The following is a 13,705-nucleotide window of genomic DNA, read 5'->3' on the forward strand; positions in this document are numbered from 1 at the left end:
AGTCCTCAATTGAAACTGGGTCTGGAATCCTTTCTTCCAATTTTGGTCCAATATTTACAAAATAATTATTGAAGCTTTCAACTACTTCCTTTATGTTGTCATTTTTTTTATTTCCGTCTAAGAAGTATTGAGGGTAGTCCCTCTTAGTGCCATTTTTAATAATGCTATTGAGGATGCCCCATGTTGCTCTCATATTATTTTTGTTCTTGTCCAATAATTCACTGTAATATTCTTTTCTACATAATCGTAGTATGTATGTTAACTTGTTTTTATATTTTTTGTACTTAATTTCTGCCTCTGTAGTTCTTTGTGCTATAAATTTCCTATATAGTGTATTCTTCTTCTTACAAGCATTTTTTAATCCTTTTGTCATCCAAGGTTGATTATTCTTTCTCTGCTTATTACTGAGTTGTATCCATGGACAATGTTTGTTATAAAGTATTTTGAACTTGTTTAAGAAATGTTCATATGCTTCATCAACCTCATTTTCATTGTACACATTGTCCCAATCTTGCTTTTGTAGCTCAATTTTGAAAGCAATCATCCTCTTCTCTGTGCACAGTCTTCGAAATGTCCTTTTGTCTTCCATGTTCTTCTTGTAGTTTCCATCATATATTGTAAAAACTGGCAGATGATCACTAACATCGGTTATAAGTAGACCACTTGTAGTGTTATTATCAAAATCATTGGTAAAAATATTATCAATAAGCGTGGCACAGTGTCCTGTAATTCTGCTTGGCTTTGTGATTTTAGGATATAAACTGATGCTGTACATTGTATCAATGAAGTCATCAATAGACTTTTGCTTGTTAGGGTTCAATAAGTCAATATTAAAATCACCACAATGAAAATTATTCTTTGCCCATTGTCCATGTAAGTAACCTTGATCCATTCTTCAAATGTTTCTATACTTGACTTAGGTGATCTATATATACAACTGATGAATATGTTTTTGCTTTTTTCCTGACATATTTCAATTGTTATACATTCTAAGATATTATCTATAGCAAATGACATGTTTTTTACCACTTTGTAGTTCAGGTTCTTCATCACGTACACGTGTTACATCACCTTTTCTTTTAACAACCTCAATAAACGATTGGGAACTGAAGAAACTAATTGTTGAAGCTTTGAAAGTGGAATTCTTTCCCATTATTGTTTTATGTAGAGCTTCAGTCGTACAACAGTCCGGGGTCTCTGCTGTCGTATTTTACGCTTCATAATGCATCACACATTTTCGATAGGGGACAGGTCTGGACTGCAGGCGGGCCAGGAAAGTACCCGCACTCTTTTTTTACGAAGCCACGCTGTTGTAACACGTGCTGAATGTGGCTTGGCATTGTCTTGCTGAAATAAGCAGGGGCGTCCATGAAAAAGACGGTGCTTAGATAGCAGCATATGTTGTTCCAAAACCTGTATGTACCTTTCAGCATTAATGGTGTCTTCACAGATGTGTAAGTTACCCATGCCTTGGGCACTAATGCACCCCCATACCATCACAGATGCTGGCTTTTGAACTTTGCGTCGATAACAGTCTGGATGGTTCGCTTCCCCTTTGGTCCGGATGACACGATGTCGAATATTTCCAAAAACAATTTGAAATGTGGACTCGTCAGACCACAGAACACTTTTCCACTTTACATCAGTCCATCTTAGATGATCTCGGGCCCAGAGAAGCCGGCTGCATTTCTGGATGTGGTTGATAAATGGCTTTCGCTTTGCATAGTAGAGCTTTAACTTGCACTTACAGATGTAGCGACCAACTGTATTTAGTGACAGTGGTTTTCTGAAGTGTTCCTGAGCCCATGTGGTGATATCCTTTAGAGATTGATGTCGGTTTTTGATACAGTGCCATCTGAAGGATCGAAGGTCACGGTCATTCAATGTTGGTTTCCGGCCATGCCGCTTGCGTGGAGTGATCTCTCCAGATTCTCTGAACCTTTTAATGATTTTATGGACCGTAGATGTTGAAGTCCCTAAATTTCTTGCAATTGCACTTTGAGAAACGTTGTTCTTAAACTGTTTGACTATTTGCTCACGCAGTTGTGGACAAAGGGGTGTACCTCGCCCCATCTTTTCTTGTGAAAGACAGCATTTTTTGGGAAGCTGTTTTTATACCCAATCATGGCACCCACCTGTTCCCAATTAGCCTGCACACCTGTGGGATGTTCCAAATAAGTGTTTGATGAGCATTCCTCAACTTTATCAGTATTTATTGCCACCTTTCCCAACTTCTTTGTCACATGTTGCTGGCATCAAATTCTAAAGTTAATGATTATTTGCAAAAAAAAAATGTGTTATCAGTTTGAACATCAAATATGTTGTCTTTGTAGCATATTCAACTGAATATGGGTTGAAAATGATTTGCAAATAATTGTATTCCGTTTATATTTACATCTAACACAATTTCCCAACTCATATGGAAACGGGGTTTGTATAATCTTTGAGAAAAATGCAATTTGAAATATTTGTATGGTCATACGACACTTAAGACCTTTAGTGGCAACACTAAATTGGCCCTAGTGTGTGAATGTGAGTGTGAATGTTGTCTGTCTATCTGTGTTGGCCCTGCGATGAGTTGGCGACTTGTCCAGGGTGTACCCCGCCTTCCGCCCGATTGTAGCTGAGATAGGCTCCAGCGACCCCGAAGGGAATAAGCGTTAGAAAAATGGATGGATGGATGGAATAAGTATAGTTTGCCTGTGAATGGTACACGACTCCTATTAAGATATCAATTAAAAATAAATACACCAGCACCCACCGCGACCCCAAAAGGGACAAGCAGTAGAAAATGGATGGATGGATGCACGGTTTTCATTTTTCTTGACATGTTATAGTTGATTACATTGATTTAGATCAGGGTTTTTAAACAGTGAATCTCCTCCCCCCCCCGAAGACTATAATTCGGTTGGGGCCTAAAACCATAACACTGATATTTTGGTGATCCTCAGTTTACAATGTTTTATGACGTTTTGTGGTCCCGTAAATTAGTTAAAATGTGTTTTGGTCCGTCAAGAGATTTGTTCAAGAAGGAGTTACATTTTGCGCGCCAGAGTGCCAAAGAATAAGAAAGTAATCACCGTAGAAGTAAAAATTAGCATCATAAAAAGCTCAGGGAGAGGATTAATACCAACTATTAGCCGCACATTTGTTTTCAAATGCTTTATTAAAGACAAAGTTTAGTCATACTTGTGAATTAGGGCTGGACGATAATGGCAAAAATAATAATGATTAATATTGAGCGCTTGATTAATAACACAATTTACTAATTTGAAAACATGAACTTTATATATAATTTAAAAGAGCAACTGGATATAAATAACGTATAAACAAGTGAAAAATAATAATATTAACAATAAATTTAAATAGCAAAATGAAAGAAAAAAAACAACCTGTTTTTTCATTTAATTTTTGTTTAATTGCCTTTTTTTTTTTTACCTTTTACACATTTTACCATCATAGTGTGTGTTTTTTGTGTGATAAATAACATTTAATAAAAATGTTTGTTAATTGAAGTAAAAGATCATCACATTTATTGGTGCAATACAATAACCAGTATTTTAAGCCCATGATAATTGTGGATCAGTGTATCAATAAGTGCATTATGCTTTTGTAAGGTAATTTTTTAAAACCTTTTTTTTTTTTTTTTTTTTTTAGCTCAGTAAGATCGGATGTTGATCACAGCACAGTTATTGTGAAGGGGGCACGTATGCTCTTGTTCTGAGCTTGAAGTGTGCAGACCAGTGGTCCCCAACCACCGGGCCGATACCGGTCTGTGGATCGATTGGTATCGGGCCGCACAAGAAATAAAAAAATAATAATAATTTTATTTTTTTATTTTTGTTAAATCAACATAAAAAACACAAGATACACTTACAATTAGTGCACCAACCCAAAAAACCTCCCTCCCACACTCATTCACACTCATTTGCACAAAAGGGTTGTTTCTTTCTGTTATTAATATTTCTGGTTCCTACATTATATATCAATATAGATCAATAGAGTCTGCAGGGACACAGTCCGTAAGCACACATGATTGTATTTTTTTATGACAAAAAAAAAAAAAATACCATACACCCACCCACCCACACCCCCAGTTTGTGGGACAAATTTTCAAGCGTTGACCGGTCCGCAGTTACAAAAAGGTTGGGGACCACTGGTCTAAACAACCTAATTAACACTGTTTAAACAAAAAACAAACAAAAAAAGAGCGAGCCTCTCAAGTTGCGTATGCTTGTCCTGTTTGTACATCGATATTACTTCAATGATGTCGTTAATAACACAAGCAGATGAGATGTGTTGTGGGTATGGATTTTTCTTGCTAGCTTTAGCTTTGTAGTTGAGTCACTGTTTCAAGTGGCCGTCTCAACATGTTTAGTTCAGGCTAGAGCAGTTGATTGTTACGGGGTTAAAGGAGCGGTTCTGGACACATTATTTTCCCAAACAAATGTTACTTCTCCTCACAATGACGGCATTTTAGTCACATTTATGTACATTTCTGTGATGTCCTGCGCTTAACAGCGCATTCCGTTTTTTTGGCCTATTTTGTAATTCCGTCCGCAGCTACGTGAACGCGGAAATCATATAGCCTTACGTTACAAGCTCAGGAACTTGCATGCACGTTGCGCGGCTCGTTAATTGTTTTTTTAATTATATTTTTGTGAACAGGAGAAGCAAAAATTTAAATCGTGATTAAAATTCTATTAATTGTCCAGCCTTGTTGTGAATGCTAGAGGTGTCCTGGATTCCAACCTGTTACAAGGGAATCTGGGAGGAAAAGTGGAGGTTATCCTTCTCGACTAGTCTGGTAGAATATTTTAAGAAGTTGGAAACGTTTACAACCACAAGTATAAAAGTAAGTGTAACCAAAGATCTTATCCCTCTTCGAATATCTGTCGATCTTATATATATTTTCAGGTTAATATTTTGTTCAGTGTAGTCAGACAGGCTGTAACCTGCAACACTTCTATTTTGAAGACCAAGAGAGTAATTGGTTTGTAGCGGTTGACAAATATGTGTGACCAAGTGATGAAGCTGAATGTAGATAAATGTGTCAGAAAAGTAACTTGCTTATGGATTTCCTCTCTTTTTTTGCTTTATTATTTAATTATTGTATTTAATCTTTTTGTTTGTATTTTCTATATTTTTCATGTCAGCGTGAGTGATTTTAGGAATTAATTTAGGTTTACTTAATAAAGCTGTGAATCTTAGGGCATGATTTGTTTCGATTCTTGGGGAAAACGATTCAATTCAGAATCGATTCTTGATTCAAATTGATTCCCGATACAAAATCAATCCTTTTTTTAATAACATTGGGTGCCAGGTCTATGATTAACTACATTCCTCCAAACAATAGACAAACAACTCTGATATTTTTTTTTATATTACTTCAAAGACAACTGGTTTTGTTTAATAAAAGTCTACACAAACAATTAATAAAGTCAAATGCAAATAAGGCAACAAGGGAAATATTAAACACTTCTCTTCTCTAATGTAAATCTGTACAGCAGATATGGGCATCTACACCAACAACATGATTTGCCTGAGTGTCTGGGCAGGACAAATTAAGAAAATAAATAATATATATATATATATATATATATATATATATATATATATATATATATATATATATATATATATATATATATATATATATATATATATATATATATATATACATACACATATATATACACACACACACACATATATATATATATATATATATATATATATATATATATATATATATGTGTATCCAATCCAATCCACTTTATTTTTATAGCACATTTAAACAACAAAAATGTTTCCAAAGTGCTGCAAAACAATATTAAAAACAATATTAAAATATTATCCTTAGCTCCACCAATGACAAAAAAAAAAAAAAAAAAAAAAATATATATATATATTAGGGCTGCGAATCTTTGGGTGTCCCACGATTCAATTCAATATAAATTCTTGGGGTCACGATTCGATTATAAATTGATTTTTTCGATTCAACGCTGATTCTCGATTTTAAAAACAATATTTTTCCGATTCAAAACGATTCTCTATTCATTCAATACATAGGATTTCAGCAGGATCTACCCCAGTCTGCTGACATGCAAGCAGAGTAGTAGATTTTTGTGAAAAGCTTTTATAATTGTAAAGGACAATGTTTTATCAACTGATTGCAGTAATGTAAATTTGTTTTAACTATTAAATGAACCAAAAATATGACTTATTTTATCTTTGTGAAAATATTGGACACAGTGTGTTGTCAAGCTTATGAGATGGGATGCAAGTGTAAGCCACGGTGACACTATTGTTCTTTTTTTAATTTAATTTTTATACATTTCTAATGATAATGTCAATGAGGGATTTTTAATCACTGCCATGTTGAAATTGTTACTAATATTGATACTGTTGTTGATAATATTCATTTTTGTTTCACTACTTTTGGATTGTTCTGTGTCGTGTTTGTGTCTCCTCTCAATTGCTCTGTTTATTGCTGTTCTGAGTGTTGCTGGGTCGGGTTTGGTTTTGGAATTGGTATTGCTTTGTTTTATTTTGTTGGATTGATTAATAAAAAATAAATAAAAACAATACATAACGTGTGCGTTATGTATTGTGTGTGTGTGTGTGTGCGTGAGTGCGTGCGTGAGTTAGAGACGTGGGTATTGACGAATGGCAGAGCATGGAGACGTATCCAATAGAAATCCAGTGTAAACAGAGCACCACCTGCATTTCATTGCGTTTTCTGCTTACTTCAGATACTTTTTACCCTCTCATTAGAGGGACAAAAGTCATTTCATGTTGTATCTAAGCATTTTAGATTCTCGTGCCTTTTAGGGGAGGCCTGCCTCATACTTTGACAACCTCAGTTATGTATTATGACAGACGAGGATCCAGCAAAGGATTACTTTTCTTCATAATTTTTTGATTTTCAAAATCAGGAATTTAGATAATCCAACATTTTGGAAACATTTAATCAAATAAAAATATTTGTGAAATTAACATTCTTGAACACAATTTCTTATAGACTATTACTACTTGTTTGTGTAATTTCCAGCTAAAATTACCCATTTAGCTATCACTAACTCCATATTCGGTCATGTTATAAATAATTAAGGCTTTAAGGAGAACTGCACTTTTTAAAATCATTCACAATGCTTTTGAGAGACAAGAACACATTTCTTTCTCTTTTTGAGTATTTTAAATTGCAAATAAACGCTAGCAAGAGGTGGGTAACAATGTAGCTAATAGAGATTCAGTATATTCCATTACTGTACGTGTTGTGACCTGCATATTAACCAAGTATTAGCGACATTATTATTGTAGGAGCTAATGTCGAGGAACTACTTTTAGCAACACAACACATGATCACGGAGGTAACTACTGCAGAAATTTACCTTCTGAGACGCTGCATCGACTCTTGAGTTGGCAAAAGTTTGTGCTAGATTATAAATCATGTTGTGTTACAGTTGTGTTGAAAAGCCGAGAAGTTGGTCAACTTTAAAATTAAATTTAGACCCGAAGACATCGCTAGAAAGAGTTGTTTGCTCCAACTTTTTATATATTTTTTTAACTTGAGGAGTGAATATTATGATTAAATTATCATCTAAACTGGTAAATCACAAAATAAAACATCTAAAAGTTCTGGCAAACGCTTGTAATGACCAAAATATGGTAAATATTACATGTTATTATCAATGTGCTTGTTACTACATTACATACATACAGTGAGTGTATATAACGTTGATGGAGGTTTTTGAAAGTCTTTGGAGGGCTTTATAGGCAGAATACATCAAATCCCATTACCTCCATTGTTAGCTGCCTCTTGCTAGTGTTTTTTAAAAAATTAGAATGAATAAAAATGTCAAAAGCATGTGTTCTTGTCTCAGATAAAGATTGTGAATGATAGACAAAATTCCTCCCAAAAAGTGCAGTTCCACTTCAAACTTTTTTGGGTTTGGAGCAACAATCAAGTGACTCTTACCATACATTGCCCTCTTGTGGACAAGTCGAGGACTGCCATGGGAATGTCTTTTCAACAGTAGTTTATTAATTTTTACTTTAAGCATATAGTAATTCCCTTCAACACTATATATTATGGTACTTCATGAATAGAGTACTACTAAAGTACACTTAAGTTGTGATTTTTTAAAATAGGTGGCTGGATAAAGAGCAGTTGGGGTCACGTGCAAAAGGTAGACAACCAACTCATCCTGACATACATTGCTCCACAGCTGGGATACTGGGTGGCGGCCATGTATCCACCTCAGCCAGGTGACACTCACCATTTCATCCTGAGCCTAACTTTTACCCAATTTTCAGTTTCATTTGTGTGCATTGCTTGTCTGTCTCACAGGTACCCTGGTTGGTAGAGACATCAGCATGTACCACACCCTTTTCCTACTGGCCATTCTTGGAGGCATGGCCCTCATTCTGCTGGGTCTGCTCTGCATCCTTCTGTACTACTGCAGGTGTGTAATATATTATTTTATTTTACTCCTTGAAGTGAATGTCACCATAGTCTGTTTATTTCCTTTTATAGCTAAATGCTTTCTTTTTCTCTTCTGCAGGCGTCGCTGTTTGAAGCCTCGGGGCTCTCATCGCAAGCTTACAGTGTCTTCTGGTCTTGACAGCAGCAAGCGGGACCAAGCCACCTCCATGTCCCACCTCAACCTCATCAACAATGAGGTTTGTAATGAACAAAAGCGGAAATTAAACAAAAATTGTAAGAAGACTAAGTAAAAATAAATGTACCATATTTTCTGGACTACACAGCGCACCGGTATGTAAGCCACACATACTAAATTTTAGAAGAACAAATATTTTTCAATATATTAGCCGCGCCAGACTATATGACGCAGATATATATGTTGTGGAATGAGTTATTTACACCGAAAGATTCTGTAAATGTTTATTTACATACCTTGTTGTTTCCAAACAGTGCCTGTAACACAGCAGTAAAACGGCAGATCAAACAAAACAGAGGTCATCGTCATGGACCCGCTAGCTGCGGAAACTAGCTCTCCAATCCGCTAAATAAACTTAATAACTCCACTGTGTTGTTTTGGTGAATTTACTGAGGAATTAGTGAAACGGAATCAACACAAAAATAATGCCATTGTAAGTTGATAAGACTAACACAGATACTCATAAACGTGTTAGCTTATTAGCTAATGCTAAAAACTCTGGCTTGATTAAATTATGATAGCATGTGCAAATATGCATAAAAAACACTCCTACAGACATCACACATGGGACGATTTAGTACTGTTAAGTATGAATAGTTTTAGTTATATTTTAAAACTTTTAAACGTAGCTTGGAGTGATGAATGAAGAACCCATGCAAGTAGGAACGCTAGGGATTGGACTACAGTAAAAGATGGAACGACACTTGTACTTACGGTTTAAAGCACAAATAGAAGGAAATACTGTAGACACTCACCCCGCAGAACTTGCAGTGAGCAAACTTGTCCAAAAGATGGCGTAATAGCACAAACGGTAACACACCAGCATGTTTCAATGCTTGTTTTTAATGAAAACGATTTGCATTTTGACTGTTAGCGAAGAAAAATTCATAAATTAGCCGCACAAACCGTAGGAAAAAACTAGTGGCTTATAGTCCGTAATTTACGGTAACGATGATAATATTACATATTTTTTACATTGGTAACAAGCATAAAATTATATCGGTAGACAGAAAATGACCAGGTAGCACTGGGGCTTATCCTAACTGCACTTGGGCAGAAGGCAGGCTACACCCTGGACAAGTCGCTAGCTCATCGCAGGGCCAACACAGATACAATATTTAATCGTTTGACAACAATAAAATAAAATAAAAAAATAAATAAAAAAACTCCCTGAGTGGTGTGTTAAAGTCATTGTTGTTTGTATCATTATCATTATTATTGATGAAATATTTATATCATAACTATTAGAGTTTTGAAATACGAAATATGAATATACCAGTACTATATATTATTTTTGAAAATTAAAGATGACTATCCATCCATCCATTTTCTACCGCTTATTCCCTTCGGGGTCGCGGGGGGCGCTGGAGCCTATCTCAGCTACAATCGGGCGGAAGGCGGGGTACACCCTGGACAAGTCGCCAACTCATCGCAGGGCCAACACAGATAGACAGACAACATTCACACTCACATTCACACACTAGGGCCGATTTAGAGTTGCCAATCAACCTATCCCCAGGTGCATGTCTTTGGAGGTGGGAGGAAGCCGGAGTACCCGGAGGGAACCCACGCAGTCACGGGGAGGACATGCAAACTCCACACAGAAAGATCCCGAGCCCGGGATTGAACCCAAGACTACTCAGGACCTTCGTATTGTGAGGCAGATGCACTAACCCCTCTGCCACCGTGAAGCCCTAAAGATGACTAATATTTTTTTATTTATTTATCATCTTATTTATTTTTGATTTATTGCATTGGTTTATGAACAATGTCCAATGTCAAATCTTTACATTATTCACATATATAATGGATAAGCACACCAATTTTAGCATTCTGTGATTAATGTCTCCAACAAAACTTCCTCCGGTCAAAATATCAATTCAACAACTAAAAATCAATTTTCAACTCTCAATATTTTGTCCTTAACTGTGAACATGCAGTCAAATTCAGGTATAGCCAAGAAAAAGCCACTGTTGCATGGCAATTATCGTGAAAATTTTGTTTTTCTTCTTAGGTGCATCTAGAGCTGGTTTCCACAGGAACAGAGCCGGACATGACCACACCCATGCTGAAGCCTTCCCCGTATCAGTGTGTAGACGATCCACATCCACACAGCCTGATCCAGCACAGCAAACACAGCCGCTCTTCCATGGGCAACAGCCAGCAAGGCTCCTCTTTGGGCAATCTGACTCCTCACAGCAAAGACTACAGGCAGTCTGTGGAAACGGTCCAGCTGAAGTCGACATTTTCTTGTGGAATGGAGCGAGGATATCGTCAGTCATACACTTCCATCTGCTCATCCAATAACCACATATCTGACGGACTATCAGCAGCAAACCAGGGACTTTTTTCTGACCATCAGCTGAGCGGCATTGTCTCTCCTTCCTCTCCTCCTTGTTCTCCAAGCAGAGGGGATGGATGTGAGTGCAGAGCTCCTGACTACCTTCTCTCACGATCTGTGGACCACCTAGAGCGCCCCCCTTCGCTCTCCCGACCAGGACAGCTGCTTTGCTGTGCCTCAGTGGACCTGCTGAGTGGCGGAGAAACCTACCCGAGGGTACGTCCCACCCTGGTCATCCCCGCTCACTACATGCGCTTGCCTGGGGAGCACCCTCTGTCTGGACAGGCCCTCCTGCTGCAGACTGACCAGCAAAGTGACCTTGAGACCATCCAAGCGGAGCTCAATGCCTCGCAGCCCACACGGTCTCTGGGACACGCTCCCAAAGACTGCATCCCAGGTCCTTCTGAGCAGGGCGATGGTGAAAAGCTGGTGGAAGCTTTGTCCATACCTTCAGCGCTTGGAGACACATCTCTGGTGGAAATAAACAGCGAGGACACACTTTTAGCCGAAAAGACTTTAATGGCGCTCCGAGGCGGGAAGCCTCTGCCTCACCCGCGAGCCTGGTTCGTCTCGCTAGACGGCCGCTCCAACGCTCACATACGCCACTCCTACATCGACCTTCAGCGGGCAGGTTGCCACAGCAATGCAACCAGTGCGGCAAGTCAGCAGGGAGGTGGGCGGAGGCATGGCAGCGGCAACGACGCCAGTCTGGACTCTGGCGTAGACCTGAATGAGCCCCGAGCGGGTCGCAGAGGCAAAGACGTCGATCAAGAGGAGCAAGGGGTCGAAAGGGAAGGGTCAAAGGGCACAACACCAACGACAGCCTTCACTCAGCTGGTGTATGAAGATCATCTGGACGGGGCGGGCAGCAAGTACGACACCCAGGATAGCAAACTGGGCTCAGTCCAGTCCTTCACAGGAGAAACAGAAGTTGCACAAATACAAAAGGAACCTCCTTCGCCGTCCTCATCTTCTACTGCATCTTCTCCTCCTACTCTGTCCCCTCACAGCGGCGTCACTCTCAGGAACACACTGCTGTCCGCTTCTCCCGATGATGACGCCACACGGGAGGACATGGAGGAGGAGAAAAAGAGTCCCTGGCAGAGGAGGGAGGAGCGACCCCTGCTGGCCTTCAACCTTAAATGAATGCTAAGCAAAGGATCGATGCACCTTTATTTTTTGTACAGCACTGACTTCAAACCAAGGGACCACTCTGATCTTTGACAAAACTTTTATGAAACCACCGTTAACGTTTCCGGGGGGACTTTTTAATATGCAAAACAACGGTATGCCTTTTAGGAGCAACGAGTGGGTGATTCTCACAAAAGACAAACTACATGGATCTTTTTCCCTAAGCCATATTAGCCTCAGACCACCACAGGATACACAGAACCAATCAAAGTCAACTTGAAACTCCATTTTTGTCTAACTATTGATTTCCTCTGATGATTCCAGCCCACTCCCACACATCCATCCTGAACTTTGGTAGGGTTTCTTGGCCAATTTAACACATGTGGCTTGTACCTGCTGTACTAGCAGGTGATTGGAATAAAGTCACATTTAGTTCCAGAAACTCTTTGCTTCATACACTCGTATATGTACAGTTACTTGATACACGTTCATCCATCCATCCATCTACCAGTGGTACTTGCACCACAGAATGTCATCATATCTGCAACGTGTAATGAGATCATGTGACACGCCACGTGGCTGAAGGGCGAGTATGGAATTCTGTAGTTAAGTCCCAAGTAATGATATCTAATACTATGAAGGTTTTTTTTTTTTAAAAGGAGTTGAATCACTGACTAAATCAGTTTCTCTTGCTGTAAAGACTTTACATCAGTTTTATACACCTGCTTAAGATGCCTTTTTTAATTCATTTTAATTGCCAAAGCAAAGTATTTTACCTTGACGAGGCTCTCCAAATATATATTAAGTGCTTTTCGTCATCGCTTGCCTTTGTTTGTTTTTTTGTTTTTTTAGTGTTTTTTTGTTTGTTTTTTTACACCTGAAACCAAACTGTTTTGCTTGCAGTATTTCCCTTTGTATCTCCAAGTGCCTTTTCTTTAGATACAGATTTCCAGACGTGATCACTGTTTATTTATGTCTCACCTTCTTTTATCCTCTACCTCCGTATCTTTCCCGTACGCAGTAAATGTAACTTTTTTACCACTCTGCACACAACTCATGGCGTTTGCACTTGTCCATTATATCGTGCAGCAGGGAAATGGATAAAGCAAATCTAAAAAGTTAACTACAAGTTTTGTATGTGTTTTTCTGATGAATGCTGCATGTTTTGTTCGGTTGTTGTTTTAATGGCGTCCATGTGAGAGAGTTGGGAAATAATCAAATCCACTCTGAATGACTTTTTTATTATAGTTCCTTTATTTAATTGGGGGAAATAATGCAAGTCAGCATTCTGCAAGGGCTCCTCTTTCTTGCAGACTGTTGTTGAGTGTGTAAATTGGTCATTTGCATTCTTCCATTTCCATTCTATTATTCTGAATAAAGAGCCAAACTAAAACAATGTGTGCATCTGGGTTGTTGCAACTGCACTTTTTCTACTGTCCAACTGAGATTAGAATGTGTTTGGGTTTTTTCCACATTAAACTGCATTGTAATAAGGTTCTGTCGGCCAGCGCGTGCCTTTCTTTTGATTTGAATAGTTGTCTGTTCAGAA

At 38.2% G+C, this 13,705-nt stretch overlaps 1 protein-coding gene across 2 annotated transcripts in view; it reads left to right on the top strand.

Moving 5' to 3' along the window:
• The window catches only part of fam171a1 (family with sequence similarity 171 member A1), a 66,959-nt gene extending 53,407 nt beyond the window's left edge, over positions 1-13,552 (top strand). Inside the window, exons 6-9 of one of the 2 annotated variants that reach the window (XM_061955380.1) lie at positions 8,155-8,271; positions 8,354-8,468; positions 8,568-8,685; positions 10,699-13,552. In XM_061955380.1, the coding sequence (XP_061811364.1) occupies positions 8,155-8,271; positions 8,354-8,468; positions 8,568-8,685; positions 10,699-12,171 (1,823 nt within the window). In that variant the 3' untranslated portion in view covers positions 12,172-13,552. The remainder of the gene's footprint in view (positions 1-8,154; positions 8,272-8,353; positions 8,469-8,567; positions 8,686-10,698) is intronic. The other variant, XM_061955385.1, reaches the window with a different exon arrangement.
• Positions 13,553-13,705: the final 153 nt, after the last annotated feature.

The sequence above is a fragment of the Nerophis lumbriciformis genome, linkage group LG04 (genome assembly GCF_033978685.3).
Source record: "Nerophis lumbriciformis linkage group LG04, RoL_Nlum_v2.1, whole genome shotgun sequence".
NCBI lineage: Eukaryota > Metazoa > Chordata > Actinopteri > Syngnathiformes > Syngnathidae > Nerophis > Nerophis lumbriciformis.